The 20,217-nt window shown below is 40.2% G+C and overlaps 2 protein-coding genes across 2 annotated transcripts in view; one reads left to right on the top strand and one right to left on the bottom strand.

The window, feature by feature from the left end:
• Positions 1-8,795, bottom strand: part of POP1 (POP1 homolog, ribonuclease P/MRP subunit) — a 31,414-nt gene extending 22,619 nt beyond the window's left edge. Inside the window, exons 1-4 of the mRNA XM_026495666.4 lie at positions 8,699-8,795; positions 3,899-4,042; positions 1,758-1,922; positions 612-787 (exon numbers count right to left, since the gene is read on the bottom strand). Of these exons, the coding sequence (XP_026351451.2) occupies positions 612-787; positions 1,758-1,922; positions 3,899-4,040 (483 nt within the window). The 5' untranslated portion in view covers positions 4,041-4,042; positions 8,699-8,795. The remainder of the gene's footprint in view (positions 1-611; positions 788-1,757; positions 1,923-3,898; positions 4,043-8,698) is intronic.
• Positions 8,796-8,883: 88 nt separating this feature from the next.
• On the top strand, positions 8,884-19,770 carry RIDA (reactive intermediate imine deaminase A homolog). The gene is made up of 6 exons (XM_026495668.4): positions 8,884-9,069; positions 15,679-15,784; positions 17,035-17,089; positions 17,315-17,383; positions 18,129-18,184; positions 19,200-19,770. The coding sequence occupies exons 1-6, from the start codon at positions 9,005-9,007 to the stop codon at positions 19,260-19,262; spliced, it is 414 nt and encodes a 137-aa protein (XP_026351453.1). The 5' UTR covers positions 8,884-9,004; the 3' UTR covers positions 19,263-19,770.
• Positions 19,771-20,217: the final 447 nt, after the last annotated feature.

Here is a 20,217-nt window from a genome sequence, read left to right as displayed (position 1 = left end):
CTTAACCTTCCAACTTCCAGCTGGCCACACCCCCAAAATGCAGAGTTAAAATCGCTTATGTGGCAAGGTCAGGATTGTATTTTAAATATGGCAGGAGAACGTCAACTATTTAATGCCATTAAAAGAAAGGGCTTTCAAAACTAATTTAAAAAAAGGAAGTAGGGGAAAAAAGAAAAAAGAAAGAAAGGGTGTCCAAACACTACGTGTAAGGGATGCCTGGGGGGGCTCAGTCGGTTAAGCATCTGCCTTCAGCTCAGGTCATGATCCCAGGGTCCCCGGATCGAGTCCCACATCGGGCTCCTTGCTCAGCAGGGAGCCTGCTTCTCCCTCTGCTTGCCACTCCCCCTGCTTGTGCTCTCTCTCTCTCTCTCTCTCTGACAAATAAATAAATAAATAAAATATTAAAAAAAAAAAAAAAGCCAAACACTATGTGTAATATCCAACTGCCTGCTAATAAGCAAAGGGAGTAGGGGGGAGTCATGATTAAACCAAAAAAATATTCAAGATGAGCATGTTGCTTTTGGTTTTCATTTTAATTCTGTTAGGTTAACACTCTTCAATTTCCTTCCAGAACTACTAACTTAAACACCGACACTGAGTGAAGCTCCTACCTCCTTCCGGGCAGTCTCCTGCAACCGTCTGGGAAGGCGCTTGACATTGTGGCTCATGGCTCTCCGCCTCATGTGCCGGGGCAGGGTCTGGAACACCAGCGAGTTAGAAGATGTCTGGGTCACTGCTTTCAACATGGCACTGATTTCAGCGGCTCGGGCTTGAGCAAAAGTGGAAGCTGTTGACAAAAACAGCACCATCATTAAAAACAAGTCTTGAACCCATACTTCTGGTAGATCTCAGAAGGAAGACAGAGTGGAAGTACATGAGTTTACAACCCACCCACCATCCGAATTAGATTAATACCAAGGCTGGTTATTTCTGTATGATAAGATTATGAAACTATTCTGTTTTTACTTCCGTTTTCTACAAGGATTCAGTGTTATTTTTCTAACCAGAAAAAAAGTTTAAAAGCAAGTTTACAAAGAATTTCTTCAAACAGAGGCCTGCGTGCGATATAATCACAACCATTTTTAAGTGCAACAATCACACAAGAAAACAAAGAAAAAGCAAGATTTTAATAATGGTTGTGACTTCAAGGATTTTTTTTCTTTAATATTTTCTGCTTTTTCCAAATACGTACCCATAGCTGTTACTAGTTTTCCTTACAGAAAAACAGAATTTTTTTGTAAGTGTAAACAAACAGCTGGAAAAATTTAAGCTGGAGAAATTTTGTCCCCAAAGGCACACCTAAAGAATATAGGGTTATGGGATAGCAGGGGTGACTGAAGACAAGGTCTGAAAAGGCCTAGAGACAGGTATTTAAAGGTCTTAGTTACCCTCAGGGTGTGTTAAATTTGGTTTCATCTTTGGAGAATGTGTGAGGAGTGTAGATGGCATTTGAGATTTTAAAAAAGAGGTGGGGGAAGGGCAAAGAAGATTTTAGGACAAAAGGGACCAGTTCACAGATACGGACTTTTAAGAACATGAGAAGAAGAAAAAAGAAACTGCAGAGAGGAGAGCAATCAGGTTCAAGGAAGCTACAGCCAAAGTCCAGGCTGGAAGTGAGAAGGGCCCAATGTGGAAGGAGAGGAGGAAAGGAGAGAGACGGGGAGGCAGGGCCAAGACAGACAGCACTGGAAATCTGGCTGCATTAGAAACAGAGAGCTCATCGTATAACCAAACTTCACTTCTTCACAAACACCTACCAGTTATATACTTGGGAATCTCCTGAGACGTGCCCTCAGGACCTGCTTTCCATCCTCCCTTTTTTTTAAACATTATTTTAGAGGAAGACTGTTCCTTCACATCAGGATCAATTAGGGAATGGGTCGTTTTGGTTTGCCGCTGTCGTGAAGTTCCAGGAAAATGCTCTAGTTTATTTAAAAAAAAAAAAACAACACACAAGAAGAAATAGGTCAGCCCTACCAGGGATCTGGATTACAGTGAAGAACACCATTCCCTGGGTGGTAACACTAATCACATTTCTAATCCTACAACCACCCGGTAAGGAGACTATCTTCCCTTTAAAGAGGAGGGAACCTCAGATATGCCCAAGGTGACACTGCTAGCAGGCAGCACGCTGGCTAATCTTGTCAGCATGACAAATTAACCTTGCATGTAACTGATAAAGGGACCTTTTCTCCAAATAGTACAAAACAGATTTTAAATCTAAGCTCCCTTAAATGCTACAATTTACATGATTTTGTATATTCAATCTTTCATCATAATTCTCTGGCACACTCACGTTGGGTGCCTGTGCTAAATTAAAGAAAGAAATAAAAGCCAAGTCTCTATACAAATGTCTGGGCGTTGAAACCACTGACGTTAAGGTAACATCAAATCCCTGTCTGCAAATGGAGGCAGAGATCAGTAGAGGATTTTATGGTGTTCCAGCTTATTTCCATCATAGTGTTAATTATTAAGCCCCTGTAAAGCATGAAACATGTTACAAAGTTTGTCACTGGGAGATTTAAATGAGATAGTGTGTGTGAAGGCTTATTACATGGCATGGTAGGCCTCGACTGTCGGATCCAAATCTAAATCTTACGAATGAGTCTAAAACTTACTTAATCAGATCCAAAGCACACTCTTCTTTAAAGTGTCCCCCAAAAGTTCTTGGTCACCTGCTTGCTGTCTTCCCAAACTGGCATTTTCTATTGTTACCCAATGAATAACTATTACCTTCGTATCACCTTCTAAGTTTCTAAAATCAGCACACGATAATAAATACAGATACAATAAACACACTGTGCTTCTTTTAGGGAATAAAATACTGTAATTTTTTTTTTAAAGATTTAATTTATTTATTTGTCAGAGAGAGAGGGCGCGAGCACAACCAGGGGGAGCAGCAGGCAGAGGGAGAAGCAGGCTGCCGGATAAGCAAGAAACCTGATGCGGAACTCGATCCCAAGACCCTGGGATCATGACCTGAGCTGAAGGCAGACGCTGGTTGAGCCACGCAGGTGTCCCTAAAATAGTGTAATTTAATAGTAACTGTGTTAAGATAGAGATACAATATACCCGCTCTAAGATACATACAGCCAATTCTTATTCCCAGTAGTTATGCACCATAAAGTCACAAAGAACACTGAATTAGCAAAATACTGAACCACTGTTCCTAGAGGAAATATATATATACACACAAACATAGCACACTGATTGCAATCTCACATCATAAAAACAACTCATCCTGGTACATTGTTTCCCTTACTTACAAAGGAAAAAAGAGAGTCAGAAGTGCTAAGTGATCCGCCTGAGGCTGCCCACCACGGGCACTCCGTTCCCCATTCAGAGAGGGAGCTCCCTGGGCCCTGCTGCGCCGCCCCGCTACAGCCTCCCCACTGTGGTCATCTCTGTAAGAAAGCCGAAGCAAGAAGGGAGCTGGGAACCTCAGCTAAGAACGTCCACATGGGGTGACTCAAATTTTGTCCATCTCTTCGCAAGTCCACGAATGACCACCAAAGTACCATGAGTATTAAGCTGGGGGTTACAAATCAACTTAGTGACTAGATGAATTTGCGAATACAAAATGTGTGAATAATGAGGGTCAACTGTCCCTGTTTTTAATGCAGGTCATTTACTATTTAAATAATAACTATCAAGAAGAGCTGACAAGGGGCGCCTGGGTGGCTCTGTCAGTTAAGCGTCTGCCTTCGGCTCAGGTCATGATCCCAGGGTCCTGGGATCCAGCCCCAAGTCGGGCTCCCCGCTCAGAGGAGAGTCTGCTTTGCTTCTTCATCTTCTTCTGCCCCTCCCCCTGCTTAATCTTGCAAAGAAAAAGAAAAAAAAAAAAGAGCTGACAAAAGCATTTTGATCCAGAGTGGAGAGAGTACTGTGTGTATCTTACCTTGTTTTTGAGCTTGGAAAGCTCTCCCACCTCCATTATGGTACTTTGTGCCCCTATCGGCCACAAAGCCAGAAGATAAAGTCACATTAGTGGGCTGGTTTCTCATTTTCTTAGCATGTTTTCTTTCTTTTGCATTAGACATTTCTGGAAAGAAAGTAATAAATTTAGTACAGGCAAAGGGAACCTCCGTACAAAAAATAAAAATACATCTAGTAAATAAATATTCATGTAACTCAAAGTTTGATTCTTCGATATAACCAATCTTCATTTATTATAGGTGGGTTGATGATATCAAAATGTGATCCCAGGACTCATCTCCAGCAGAGATTCATCAGCAGGGCCATCTCTAAGGAAGTCATGAATGGTATTAACACCAAAAACCCAATTCAAGAGGGAAAAAAGAATTCTACTGGTGTAAGAGACCGTTATTAGTATATTCCAGAATGCATTGCCAGGTAATTCAATTATATGCCAATGTTGACACTACATAGTCTATCGAAAGAATGAAAAATGAGGTATGAGAAAAGATCCTTCTGCCGTGGCAAACATTCTCAGGTGAAACCGAGCTACCTCACTCAATGAGATACAGCGCACACTATTCTGATACGACACCCCTACAAAAACTGAACATAAACTACTGATGCTTTCATTTCCGCCATGGAGACGGACCAGCTGTACCTGTAATTTAGAACAGCCAAAAGATTTCAATTTAAAATAAAGATAAAGGACAAAACCCTGGGGGAGCCTGATGGATTTACTCTGTAGTTCTCAACTCTCAAACTCAACATCCCCTTTTTTCTTTTTTTTAGATTTATTTATTTATTTGAGAGAGAGAAAGAGCAGGGGGAAATAGGCAGAGAGAGGGAGAGAGAGTCTTGGACAGACTCCCTGCTGCGCATGGAGTCCGACTCCGGGCTTGATCTCATGACCGAGTTCAGAACCTGAGCCGAAATCAAGAGTCGGATGCTTCAACTGACTGAACCACCCGGGTGGCCCGTCCCCCTTTTTTTTCTGAATGGTTTGAAACCTCTGTTTTCTATTTTGAAATGAAATTCATTAATAACATAACCTACTAGACACATAACTTTTACCAATATACACCCTATAATATGTGCCCTAACTATTATGTAAAGGAGAACTAAAAAGTAATTTTAATAAAAGAACGCGTACTTTCTGTATGTAAGTATTTCACCACTACTGGGTGACGTTATGTAGTAGGGAGACATTCTGGACTCCGGGGTAAGGCACCACAACACAGGCCTAGTACAGGCACTGCAAAGCTGGAGAAGAGGCCTGGAGAGGCCCCCGTGCCACAGTCATTCCCTCGCCTCTCACTGACTGTAGGGAAATCTGAAGAGGTCTGTGCGAAGGAAGGAAGCAGCTCAGAGTAGCAGGGCCAAGCTGTTCTCAAAGCGTTTCAGTGTTTTAATACAGTCTTTACCGGGACCCACACATAGAATTACCACAAATGCAACAGCTACAGAGGCAAAGAAATACAGGTGGGTTGTACCTGTGCCTCAAAGAGAAGGCAGCAAGGCCACTGGTGACATAGTTTTCCGAGCTAGCGAACACCCCTTGGTAAAGTAGCAAAAGCAGGAGAGGGGGAAGGAGAACAATCTTGTTTTGATTCATTGCATTCCTGGAAGATTCAGTGTATATTAAAACCATGTAACTGATATTTTGTGCTTTTATGTAAAACAGGTATTGGGCTATTGTGGGGCTTTCCTGCACACTGCAGGATGTCTGACATCCCTGCGCCCTGCCCGACAGGTGCCAGCAGTGTTACCCCACTCGTTATGCCAACCAAAAACACCTGCAAAAACAAACAGACTGCCACCTCAAGAGTTGCACCACTTCTACTGAATGCCACTGAATTAACTACCACCCACTCACTTCCCTCTTTCCCAATGCAGGGCTTCATTCAAAATTAAGAGTAACCAGTGTTGTGTAGTATTTAAGAACCCTTCCCCTGGAGTTAGAAAGATCTGGATCAAATACCTTCCTTAACACTTTTTAGTTACATAATCGTAGGAAAGTTACCTTCCCTCTTTGAGCCTCAGTCCCCTCCTCTATGAATGGGAATGGTCACAAGCTGCTGTGAGAATAAGGTAATGAACATAACACTCGGAGCACGGTGCTTTGCAAAAACTAAGGGCCTGATTTATGGTAGCTATTATTCTCACCCAGAGGAGAGAGAAAACTGAGCAGGTCACGGGAGGCCAGACTGAAATAACAGAGATTATGTCATTTCACTTTCTCATTCCATTCTGCTTTCACCCAAATGAAAGACAATTACATGTACACCCAAAAACATTTTTCAAATTTAAAAGATATATAGGAAGTAAGTAAAGTTCTGCAGAACCCGTCGGCTAGTGAATGACATGGTTCAGATCAGTTTGCATTAAGAACCATCGAGAATGGTCTTACAAAACAATTCAGTTCACCTACTATTATCTACTTGAATCAGAACTTACCCAGCAAGACAGAGCACGACCTGGGAACCCTGGTCCGCTCAGCATGAAAACAGGCCAGGAGCAGGCTGGGACTTGGGGACCGATGTAAACTTTGATACCAGACTAAAAAATTAGTGGATTGAACTAGCAGTGGTCCTCAAACAGTTCTAACAGCAGAAGAGAATGAATATAGACTATATCCGTCTGAAGATTTTACTTAAAAATAGTTTCCAGAAGAAATGTGAAGTCTTCCCTGAAAAATCGGGTGAGTTTCAGTATATTATTCAGTTTATGTGTTTCCACGTTTACTCATTTAGCTTTAACGAGCACTAAATATGTGCCAAGCTTTATAAATGTGTTTTCCCCAAAATCTTTAAATAAATCGGACATACTATGTTTTCTCACACAGCTTACTATCACCTGGTTGACCAGATACACCCCTTTATAATGGACTCCAGTTTGACAACCTGGGAATTAACCAGACGATCTCTGATTTCTTCCAGATCTAAAAAGTTGGTGATTTAGACTTGATATAAAATTTGCCTTAAGAATACAAGTATCTTGGGGCACCTGGGTGGCTCAGTTGCTTAAGTGTCCGACTCTTGGTTTCAGCTCAGGTCATGATCTCAGGGCCGTGGGATCAAGCCCCTCATCTGGCTCCATGCTCAGTGTGGAGTCTGTTTGTCCCTTTCCCTCTGCTCCACCCCCCCACTTACACGCATGCATGCGTGCTCTCTCTCTCAAATAAATAAATAAATAAAATCTTATATAAAAAAAAAAGAATACAGGTATCTTGTTTCACAAGAAATATTTTACACAAGTTAAATTATTTGTAATGCCCCAAGAGAGCTCCTTATTTAAAGAATCATATGGTGAATTATTTTGTAATAAAAAGCATCTCCTGATTGTCCAGTTTAATCAAATTTAACAACCTTTTGGTATCCTATGTTTATTAGTTTTAGGCTGTGTGTATACAAAAGTAGCATAAGGTTGTGGCCTCTTTCCTTAAAGAGTTCGGTTGTCCTAAACAGCTAACATTTATTAAGAACTTTATGTGTCAAGCTCTGTTCTACATGCCTTACTCTTTCAATTCTCAAGACGCTATGAGGGAGGTACCAGTACTACCTCCATTTTATAAATGAAGAAACTGAAGCAGAGAGAGGTAACATAACCTGACCAAGGCCAATAAGATTGTAAGTGTGCCGCAAGTCAAACCAGGCAGTCTGACTCTATTCACTATTTTTAAAACACAAAACAATTAGACAACAAGAGTACACCCATGAAAAGACTAAATTTTGCAGTATAGCACAATAGGAAACCGAATAAGAAGGGAAAATGTGGATCCACAGGAAAAGTCAATGAGAAAATAGCATTTCAGTTGGTTGGAATTTGGGTAGCGAAGAAAGAGTACTCAGGAATCTTCTGTGTGATTTCAGGAGTGAGGACTCTGGATGACTTGAGTGGGATGTGACAGTAGGAGGGGATAAAGCTGAGTAGGCCAGGGAAACCAGACTGGAATTTCTATTTTATTCTATGCTTGAAGCCCCAAACCAATGGAAAAGCTCTGAAGCCCTTGAGCAGGAAGTAGGAAAACCAAACCTTCGCAGTATGTAGGACAAATGAGAAGGAATGATGAGGATTTTCTTACATTACGTTTTAGAACCAGGGCAGGACAGGAATCTTACCTGTCTTTTTCACTGTTGTCCCTCCAGCACCGAGCAATGTGCCTTGCACAAGGTAGGGCTCATTATATATTTGTTGAATGTAAACCTGCACGCATAAATGGAGTGAAGCGTGCTTACAATGCATTTATTAACAGAGTAAGAAATATTTGGCCAAGTACCACGCCTTCTGACACGGCAAGACTGTATCTGCCAAGAGCCCGGCCTATCTTCCTTTTTGGAATCAGATGCCGAGGGCTTGGTTCAGATCTAAGGGGAATGCGTGGAGACCTTGTAAAGCTGGAGGAGCACTCATGAATGGCAACATGGGAGGCACGGAAGGTGGACGACGCCCAGACCTCAGCGTGGTCCCCTTAATGACCCAACTCATTCCTTCAGAGTGCCTGGCAGGACCGGGGCGCAGCCCATTCCGAGGACGGCGTCCGCCCGGCAGGACAATACGGGGAAATGACAAACGCAGGGGACTCGAGCTCAGGGGCCGAAGGAGGCGCGGAGCGGCGAGCGGGGCCCAGGCGCAGGCTGCCAGGGAAGAAGAGGGCAGCGGGGTCTGAGCGAAGGAAGACTGGGAGGAGAGCCGGGCCGGTGCGCGGGAGCGGGGCGGGGAGCCATCGCACACTCCCCCAAAACTCGCGGACCCTGGGGCACACCGGCCCCTCACGACCTACCTGCCAGAAGCTTTGAGGGAGGAATCCAGGGCTCCCCGGGTCAGAATGACAAGACTCTGCGACAGTCTACTCCGTGGAGACGTGCGCGGCGAGCAATCTGCAGGGCGCATGCGCCAGTGCAGTCGCGGCCTCCACGTGGCCGGGAACCTGGCTGAGACTACAACTCCCAGAATACTGAGCGAACTCGCTCCGCCTGAAGAGTTACTGCCGGGACTGGTCCCTGGGCTGGTTAGTCTGGTGAGACGCTAACGGAGGCAGTGTACGGGTTCGCTCTCTTGGATAGGCGACAAGATAAAAGGGTTAGCCATGGCGTCTCTGATCAGAAAGGTGATCAGCACTGCGAAAGCCCCAGGGGCCATTGGTCCCTACAGGTAACGAGGCGTGTGGGAGCGCGGACGGACTCTGGGCATGTGGGGTCGGGGGTCCGGAGCTGGAGCTCTGACTCCGGGTCAGAGCTGGGGCGGGCCTCGGGCTTCATCCGGTCCAACCTGCTGGAACTCGCTGAATCCGGGAGACAACCCGGGAAAGGGACAAAGCCCCCGGACACCCATAGAGCGGGAGCCTGTACTCACAGGGACTCTGCCCCGGACGTGGAGGGTCAGAGCGCTTCGCCGGCCATACGCGGTCAGGTTTTGTATTTTTTTTGGTAACGATTTTATCGAGATATAATGCACATACCCATAAAATTCACCCCTTTAAAATGTACAATTCAGTGATTTTTTTTTATTACACTCACAAAATAGGGCAGCCATAAAATCTCAGAATATTTTAATCGCCTCCAGAGGAAACCCCATACCCGTTAGTAGTTACTCCCCATTCTTTTGCCCTAGCCCCTGGCAACTACTAATCTATTTTAAGTTTCTGTGGATTTGCCTGTTCTGGACTTCTCGTGTACATGGAATCCTACAATATGTGGTCCTTTGTGACTGACTTCTTCCACTGTAGCATGCTGTTTGGTCTAACCCTCTCTTAATTCAAAGGAGTAAATTCCGTGAACAGATGTGGGTGTCCATCTGGAGGGAGCTGAATTCTTTTCACAGAAGTGCTTAGCAAATAGATGCTCATTTACCCAAGGCACTGATTTTTACCGCCCGTATAGAAATGTATTGGGGTGTTTATGAATTCATTGCCCATGTTCATTTCCCACTAATAAAGTCAAATACAAATCACAACAAAAATCATTTGCTTAGGTTGCCTCGACATGCTCTAGCTAAATACATGTGTACTGGCCAGAAAGTCTACCCTGTGTACATGCATTTCCACTTCTGAGAAGTGCTGCAAATATTAAAAGGTTAATTTCTTTTTTAAAAATCCTTTTCTCCCCCCTTAAAACATCTCAGCTTTAAAACTATTAGCTCTTACTGTATGCATTCTTGAAGACTTTTTTCCCTTAATATAATTTTTGTTATTTTAAATTCTTCCCCAAAGTATACCATGTAAACCTTTTCTCATTTTTCCTTTTTAAAATGTAGTATCTGTTCACTATTAAAAGAACCGCAGATGGAAAACTTCTACGACTAAAACACTTCACCTACGATAGACATATATTGAGTACCTACTATAGGCTGAGCACTGCAGAGGCTACAAAAAATGTGTAAGAATTAAAGCATCGTGAAAGACATTCAGGCATGTGGGGGAAAGAAAAGGAAACATTTTCATTTCGTGCATGCACCCTGAAAACTAACCTTCTTCTCTAAGTCCCATCTTCATTTTACAAAAAGAAAACTCAAGCTGGAAGTGAACTTGTCCAAGGTCAGACAGTCCATAAGTGGCAGAGCTTGATTTGAACCAGCCCTAGCTCCCTCCTCTGTACCACATTGCCATGAGAAATAACACTTACAGGTGCAGAACAATAATTACTATAGCAGGGTTAGAAACAAAATGCAGTGGGAGTAAGGGGTCGGGGATGAGAGATGGCAAAAGAGAAGAAAGAAATTGAGGTAACTTGGGGCAGAGGAAGAAAAAGATCTAGGAGGGCTCCTGCAAGAGGTAGTCCTTGAGCTGGGTTTTGAAGGTTGTGTTTGCCATCTGTATAGTACTCTTGTAAAGTGATTTTTAAATTACTTTGTTAAGGAATTAAGCAGGACGTCAGAGCATGGTCATGAAAGAACATGGCATAAAGATATTTTGGAGGAAGTTTTAGTAATCCGACTACGACTTTTACTCTTTTTTTTTTTTCCATTTGCCAAATCTGTGTACCACCTATATCATAATTTACTTAACAGTTGTACTTAAGCAGGCTCACTTTAACAGATTTAAAAAGGAAATTTTACAGCAGTACTCTAAATAGAAGACAATCCAGTGGAAGGTAACAGTAAAAAATTAAAATCAATTAAATAAAAAGTAGAATTAAATCCTAGGAAGCTGCTACAGTTGGCTCAGAACCCAAGGCCAGCTCTCTTTGTTAAAAGTGATAGATTTCTTTGTTTTCTAAAATTGGTACCTTTTGTCCTTCATGTAATCAGAGGGTCGATGTCATAATTGCTAACATTTGTTGACGCTCACTCAGCACAAGGCACTATTCTAGGTGCTTTAGTGCTTTATATGCAGTTTTTGTGACAGTACTTATTTTCCAGATGAAGAAACTGATATACACGTGGTTAAATAAGTTGCCCAAGGTCAACCACCAAGATGGGATGTGACAGAATTTGAACTCAGGCAGAGCTCTAGAGCTCAATCTTCATCATTTAGTTTGCTATCTCCTGCCATGGAAGAACTCAAAGAGAATTGAAAAAAGAATCCTTTCCTTACTGTGATTCAATTTGCATGTGACCTACATTTTGGGAAACACTGGTTCAGAGTTGGACTTTGAATCTGAATTGTTTTGCCACTTGCTAAAAATTAGCTTTTAGCAAAGTCTGGATTGTGATCATTCCCAACTCTAAAATAAAGTTTATATTTTGTATGCACTGAGGAGCCTTCAAATGTCTGGAAGAGGAAGTGACGTGATCAGATTTCTTTTAAAAGTACTCTGATAATTATTTGGAGAAGACGTTAAGAATAGTAAAGGGGGTATTACAATAAAAGTAAAAATCAGTCCTCTTTTTCCTCCTCTGCCTGGTCCCTCTTCCTCAAGCACCCAGTGGTGTTACTTCAGAGCAAAAGCAACCCTTACCACAAACAAACACAAAGTGATTTTAGAGCCTGGAGCATACACCTTCCTCAAGTGTGTACTTTGTTCAAGAAAGCAAGCATGACAGTAATATTCCTGGTTGACTCAGAGGCAACTACCTTTATAAAGCTGCAAGAAAAAAAGGAGGGAATCAAATCAATATACCAATTTGATAAAAGACAAAACATCAACCAGCCTCACTGTGTGGAGACTTTCCAGGACATCGTCCTCTTGTGCTTTTTTGTATCCAAAGATCATACAAGGCCACTAAAAAGGGTGCTAATTTTCAATATTTTATCTTGAAGAAAACCACACTCCAACTAACTAGTCATATCCTGATAAAGTTAATTGGACATATTTGAAAACCAATTTTTGTGCATGGAGTTTGTAGTGAGCACAGTTTTTGAAACATCTGGGTCTTCTCCAGGAAGAATTCAAATGTGTTGAACTTTCAGTCCCTGGCATTGTGATGATGGGGTGTTGTCACCAATTAGCTAATCAGCTCGGCACATTTCAGGAATACCTCAGGACAGAACCTTGAAAGATTTCAACATCCCATTGCATTGCTTTCCATTTTGCTAGCACACCACCCAAATAGTCATGAAATTTGGAAGTGATAGTCCATGTGGCATAGATTACAATATGAGAATTATTACTAAGATGCTTTTGAAAGTGTTATTACCCTTTGACCTGGAAATAGAATAGTACTTTTAAATTTTCTGGAGTCTAATGACTTGTCTGTGGATAGTAGGATGCTACGATCATGAAGGGTCAACTAATTATATTTGTGAACAGTCTCTTTACTGATCTGTAAGAGATAACTCACATAGGTCAGATAGTCTTAGACATCTGTTAATTTTCTGAAAATAAATGAATTCCTTTTTACTGTCACAAATTTTTGACCAATGGTAGTGCATATGGGCTGAAACTATGTTTCATATATGGGGAGAGCTAAAGTTATTTTGCAAAGGGCCTAGGGTAGCCTAGTTCTACACAGGACAGTTAATAAGAAACCTTGTTAGCTGATGATACTTTTCAGCCTGAGGAAAGCTTACACATTAACAAACTCAGTAGTTATCTGGGCTGGGGCGAAAGCCAGATAGTTGAGAAGAATTTCCAGACTTTCTAAGTACTGTTACCAAGTTTAAATCTACCCTCTTCCATTCTTCGAAGCCCTCACAATAAGCCAGTATAGGTCCTGCTAAAAAGATTCTTTACTGACAGCCAAAGTCATTGAGGCTAGTAAGTCGTTAGAGAGCAAAACCAACAAGAAGGTACTGTGTAGCCACTATGTGCAAGGAGTCGCCTCAGCCCCTGTGCAGCTAGAGAGAGTAAGACACAGCCCCTGTATTCAGGGAGTTTACAGTCTGGCATACACCAGAGATAGGGTAAGAACAGACCGAGCTGAGACGTGAGGCAGGATCCTGTACCTGGTTTGGGAAAGGCACCTCTGAGGTTCAGATGAAAAAAAGGCTTAGTTACTTGCCCAGGGAAAATGTGTTGTGTGATGGTTTTTGGTGTAGTTTTTTTACAGTAGCAAAATACTGGAACCAAAGGTAACTAGTTAAAGTGTGTCCATACAGTGAAATACTACACAACTGTTAAAAGAATAAGGAGGACTCCTGCATACAGTTACGGGAAGATCATGATAGACTTGACTGAGAAAGCCAGATGTAGAAGAGTTCCATATACATGTAGCATGATGAAGAGTGTTTAATATACTACATGTTATACAAACGGGAGAAGATATATATTCATTTTTATTCACATATGCATGAAGAGACTTTGGAAGAAGATGTAAAGAAGAGCATTGGTTATCTGTAGGGACTGGAAACAGAGCAGGAGGAGGATAAGCAGAGAAGGGAGGAGATTTTTCACTGAAATTCTTCGAATAATTTCTAGATTTTTTAACCATGTGAACGTTCTCTTACTCAAAAAATTATGAAGAAAAAATTATAGGGGCACTTGGCTGGCTCAGTTGGTAGAGCATGCGACTCTTGATCTCAGGGTTGTGAGTTCAAGCCCCACATTGGGCGCAGAGCTTACCTGAAAAAAAAAAAACAATTTATAAATGCCATAGTTTAAATTATAAAGAAAAAAAGATGTGGTCAGTAAAATCGGGAAATATCATGAAATAAAAGGTAGGAAAGCTTGGAGCATATTGGAAAACACCATAGGTAGCTCGAAGATTAGGAATGAGGGGCACCTGGTTGGCTCAGTCGTTAAGCGTCTGTCTTCGGCTCAGAGCGTGATCCCAGGGTCCTGCGATCGAGCCCCACATCAGGCTGTCTGCTGGGAGCCTGCTTCTTCCTCTCCCACTACCCCTGCTTGTGTTCCCTCTCTCACTGTCTCTCTCTCTCTCTGTCAAATAAATAAATAAATAAATAAAATCTTTTAAAAAAAAGATTAGGAATGAAAATTAATATTAGAAATGTAAAATTAGAAATGAGAAGATGCTATTTCTAAAGCGTGGAAATGGTAAAACAAATTTTACTTCTGAATTTAAACTGATACTAAGGTTTCTTTATCAACATTTTAAAAATGGTGGCACTTACTTCCACTGAACTGTGTATCTAAAAATGGTTAAAATGGTAAATATATTTTACCACAATTAAAAAGAGAGACAGAGGGGTTTTCTTTATCCAAAAAGTAAAAAAATAATAATAAAAAATAAGTTGATTAGTTTGGCTCTTTTTCAGGTCTCAGTGTGGCTTATTCTTGTTTCTTGTGATTTTATCCTAATTCTGAAATTTAGTATCCTCAATACAATACAAGTCATTTCCAAAAAACAAGCACTTTGCAGAAATGCAGTGTAACCTCCCAGATGAAATCTTGTCTGAGAATAATTGCTCCTTTTCTTCGAGTGCTCTCGGCATTGCATTTTTGTTGTTATTTTACAGCTCTGTTGAGGTGTAAGTTACATTAAAATTCACTCATTTTTAAGGGGAGAATTCCCTGAGTTTTTATAAATGTCTAGAGCCATGTACCTGCCACCACTGTCAAATTTTAACACATTTCCATCATCCCCCAAAAAATTCCCTCATACCTGTTTGTGGTCAATTGCCAGTGACCCAGGAAGCCACTAATCTACTTTCTGCTGCTATTCTGTCTTTTCTAGAATTTCATATCAGTGAAATCAAATAATACGTGGTCTTTAGTTGGATCTATCAGTGAATGTTTCTTTATTTTTTGTTTGTCTTTTTGCTCTCCTGGATAATACTGTTCTGAACATTCATGTAAGGTCTTTGGACATATATTTTCATTTTTGGGTGGTTGCCTAGGAAAGAAATTGCTGGGTTGCATATTAAGTATATGGCAAGTTGTTAAGAAACTTGCCAAACTGTTTTCCAAAGTGGGTACTGTTTTTGCATTCCCACAGCAATGTATAGGGTTCTGGTTGCTTCCTGTCTTCACCAATATTTACTATGATCAGTGACATCTTATTGTGTGTAGTGGTATCTATTATGGTTTTGCTTTATATTTTTCTAATGAGTAATGTTGGGCATCTTTCATGTACTCCCTACTCTTCATATGTCTTCTTTTGTGAAATACCTGTTCAAATCACTTGCCCATTTTTTATTGGGTTGTTTATCTTCCTCTTATTGAGTTATAAGAGTTCTTTATATATTCTGGGTACAAGTTCTTTGTTAGATATATGTTTTGGAAATATTTTCTCCCAAACTGTGACCTATATTTTCATTTTCTTAAGGATCTCTTTCAAAAAGCAAGTTTTTTCATTTGAATGAAGTCCAATTATTAATTCTTTTATTTTACATTTTGTGCTTTTTGCGTCTTAGCAAAGAAATCTTTTATCATTGAATTTTGTATTTTGTATCTTATATATACACTGAATTTCTGTTTATTGCAGTCAAGCCGTGTTAGTCGACAGGACCATTTACATTTCAGGACAGCTAGGTATGGACCCTGTAAGTGGACAGCTTGTGCCAGGAGGGGTGGCAGAAGAAGCCAAACAAGTAAGTAATTTTTCACATTTGAAGTTCCCTTCTTTTCTGCATTTTAATACTGAAAGGTATTAAGAATCCACTTGGCTGATTTTTTTTATAGATTATCAGATAAATGCTTTTAGAGTTACTTACTGATTGATTTAAGACAGTTTTATGTCAGTAGAAAGTTCGAAATTTGAGGAATCATTTAACAAGCCAAAAAAAAAGTCTACCTTCCAAGGTAACTTCAAACCTGAATTATTGGATATTCACTAAATTGTAATCATTTTACAGTATATACATATTATCGAATCATCACGTTATATACCTAAAACTGATATAATACTATGTGTCTGTTATCTCAAAAAAATTACTTAACTCTCAATTAAATTATTGAAATCAGATAGCATCTTGTCACTTCTACATGGATTGGGAAATTTCTTTTTTTTTTTTTTTTTTTTTAAGATTTTATTTATTTGTCAGAGAGAGAGAGTGCGAGACAGAGAGCGCAAGCAGGGGGAGCGACAAGCAGAGGGAGAAGCAGGCTTCCTGCTGAGCAAGTAGCCCAAAGTGGGACTCGATCCCAGGACCCTGTGATCATGACCTGTGCCAAAGGCAGACGCTTAACCCACTGAGCTACCCCTGGATTGGGAAATTTCTTATCAGGGCCACTGGCCCACAAAAAAAAAACACCACAAAAGTAAAGTCAACACTTGTTAATAAGAACTATCAAAGATTATGTGTAGTGTGCTTTTTCAAATAAGAATGAGGAGTACAATTCTAATCCAATAAATAGAATTAAATTATAATTTTATACATTCACTGAGTCGTTTGTATTATCCAAAGTTAGAAAAGAGGGGGACCGATTCTTTAAAGTCAGTTATTGATTTAAAAGAAAATCTGTTTTCATTCTCCGTAGCTCATACTTACCCTCCAAGTGAGAGAGAGAGGAACTCCAGGAGCTTTCTCTTTTCAGCTGAGTGGACATCGGCTGAGAACTTCGCACACTCTAGCACTGAAGAAGAGACTTCAGTCTAGTCTTTTTACTCACAAAAGGAGACAGTCTCACTACATTTCAAAAATATCCATTTCCGTTAAACCAAGAAAGCCAAGAAGCAATTCCCTTGTATAGAGGTGGCCTAGAAAGAGTAGAATTTCCTAGAAAGGGAGAATTTTTCTGCAATGTAGAAAAGGGGATATTAGCAAAAATTGATTAATTGAATTGAATTAAAACTTTATTATAACATCAGTGCCTTAGCCTTTCTTGCCTTGCTTCATAGGCTCTTAAAAACATGGGTGAAATTCTGAAAGCTGCTGGCTGTGACTTCACTAATGGTGAGCAACCTGATAGTCCTTCATATTTCTGTTTGCTATTTGTCTGGTCTTTTTGAAGAGCATAGAGCGTCCAGTAATACATCATGCCGTATCTTCCTTGCTTTTGAAAGTTGTTTTAACTTCAGTCCCATTTTAATCAAGACAGTCAGAACCATATGTTTTTCTAAGTAATATTTTGGGTGAGACCAAACAGCTAAAGTTAATAACAATGTATGTGTCCTCTAGTGGTAAAAGCAACTGTTTTGCTGGCTGACATGAATGATTTCAACACCGTCAATGAAGTCTACAAACAGTGTAAGTAATTTGGCGTTATTACTGTATTCCATTTTAACAAGAAATGAATCTATTAAGATTCATTCCCTTATGAATTAAGAATGATAGGAGCTGATAAAGAAATGGCCATAGGTCCTGTCCTAAAAGAATAGTCTGATTGAGAATATAAGTATGCCCCCATGAAAAAGATCCAAGACATTTCTATGGCACTGCCTAGGATAATATATTACAATCCTACGAATTCATTTTCCTAAAGCTTAATATTGTTATACTCGTCTCTGGTTTTTTAAGCCCTCCTCATAATTTTTTTAACACAGAGATTGTATATTTTACTGCTGTGATACGGCCTCACCACCATCTCTGTTCAGACTCTCAGAATCATTAGCTGGTTAATTAACATTTTTTATGCCTTGTTTTCCTCACATGCAAAATGGGGATAAAGCTTTATAGGGTCGTTGGAATGCTTAAATGAGTTCATACCACAATAAGTATTGCTTTAAACATAAAACCCCATTCATATCAAACAAGATCAAAGTCTCAAAGCATGTATTTTCATTTTTTCCAGAAAGCTAAGACATTTTAAAAAGTATTCAATATCATAGGAATCCTATGGCAAAATATTTTACCAAACAAATATGAATGTGAGCTTCTTTTTTTCAGTGTTGCTTATATCTAAGAACAGACAGATCTGTGAAGCACTTACCAGAGTCTTGATTGTGCATCATAATAATGTCTGAAAACTAAAATGAAATTCTTCTAAATTTAGTTTTCAAGAGTAATTTTCCTGCAAGAGCTGCTTACCAGGTTGCTGCTTTGCCCAAAGTAAGTACACTTCAAAATGACTAACGTACATGATAGTAAATTTCTACATCGTTTTCTGAGTATAACAAACTAAGCACTTTGGCAGGAAATTTTTTAAAGAAAAAAGAAGGAATAATCTCCACTTCCCAGGATCTTAAAGACTAAAAGGAAATACCCAGTATTATACAAACGGGGGGAGAAAATTAAGAAACTTCAGAAATTGTTTTAATTTGTCTTAATAAAGAAAATTAGAAATCAAGGCCACACATGAACATGAACACAACAGAATCAGAGGGACTTAAATTGTAAAAAAAAGCAAAATAGCAGCTGTATTGTGTATATATTGTGTATACTTAGTATACACTGAGCCATGGTAGTGAGCTCTGCAATAAGAAATTTCATTTGCCTAGTGAAACATCCAGACTTCCATTAGAAAAATAATCTCAAAACCAGTGGCCCACCTATTTTCTCACCATTGTTATTGTGGTATCTGAATCTGATGAGAAGCTCCTAGCAGCACAACATTCCTGCCTACAAAAAAGCAAGCCTACTGACGTCCCTGTAATTGTCCACTAAAGAAAATTTATCTTCTATGAGTGGTATGCTTATTGTTTTAATCGGTTGTTACTTGGAATGGTCAGTATTCTCAAACTTAACTAAGGTATTGAGTGTAGTAGAAGGAGCTCTGAACTTGGAATCGCAAGACATGGCTTGAACCTCTGCCATTTAGCGTGGTGTCCTGGTTCACGTTAAAACCACCTCTCCAAACTTCCATGTATCGTTCTCTGGATTGAGGAGAGAACACAGTCTAATAGAGCTGCCGAGGGAATCCTGTGAGCCAATGCACACGACCGCGTCTGGGAGCCTGGCCTGTCGTGGCTGCTCAGTGAATGCTTCCCCATCCTTCCCTTCTTTGAAAAATGTAATGTTAACAAGGCTGTGTTGCTATCAGTTGTATGTGTTTTTAGTAGGTATTCTAGAGCTCTCTTCATTCAGGAACAATTACCTAACCGTTGCTTGGTTATTTTCCTTGCAGGGAGGTCGTGTGGAGATTGAGGCAGTGGCTGTCCAAGGACCTCTGACAACAGCCTCGCTATAAGTGGGTCCAGCATTACTTAGTCTGGAATTTCAACCATGTTTTCAAATTAACATTTTAATTTTTACAGTTGACGCTGGAAAGTGTTATGATTGACTTACACATTTGAGGTCATTGTGGAAATACTATATAATAAGGGGAATTAAGCATGATTCCAAGATCAGATGACAACTCCAGTTACTGGTGTAAATCGCACGCACACTGTCGTTCCTGGATGTGGGGAGAGAGACGCTCATTACATACTTATGCAAATAAATGAAAGTAAAGGGAAATAAATTGTAGGAGAGAGGAGTCACTATTCCTGATAAGTAATTAAGGGCACACATAATTCAGTTAAATCCTATTAATTTAATGACGTGGAATACTTGGTTCTCACGTCAGCTATATAATTCTGCTGTTACTTGAGTAAAACTAGAGTACTGAAATTTGGTAGAGGTAAAGGAGGAAAGTGGACCACAATTTTAATAGATAATATTTTTCTAATGGAAATAAAATAGACATGCAGATTTTCCTTGGTGTGATTCTGTTCACTTATTTTTTAACAGTTTAATTTATACATTAAAGCACATTACCTAATGGGGGGAGACCATGAAGTTAAAACCCCAACTAGTTTTTTCTCAGAACTTGACTTTGTACATTTCTACACCGTCGTCATCAGGCTCTGTATAATCATGTTGTGTTTGATCCTTTCACATCTTTTAGTTTCGGTGACTACTACATGAATACCTCCTTGCTGTAGGATAAATTCCAACACAGAAGTATGTAGATTAAAAAGTAGAAGTACCCTTCCCTCACTCTCCATTCCACCTACCTCCCCAAAGAGAACCGAGAGTTCTCTTTGCTAAGAGTTTTGAGTATAACCAGCAGTTTTCTGTTCTTTACACACTTGATCATCCAGCTTGGTTTTGGCTTGTTTACGTAACGGAACTGTATATATTACTTTCCAGGTTGCCGTCTT

Source organism: Ursus arctos, unplaced genomic scaffold (assembly GCF_023065955.2).
Source record: "Ursus arctos isolate Adak ecotype North America unplaced genomic scaffold, UrsArc2.0 scaffold_6, whole genome shotgun sequence".
NCBI lineage: Eukaryota > Metazoa > Chordata > Mammalia > Carnivora > Ursidae > Ursus > Ursus arctos.
This window is presented reverse-complemented; position numbering and strand designations above follow the sequence as displayed.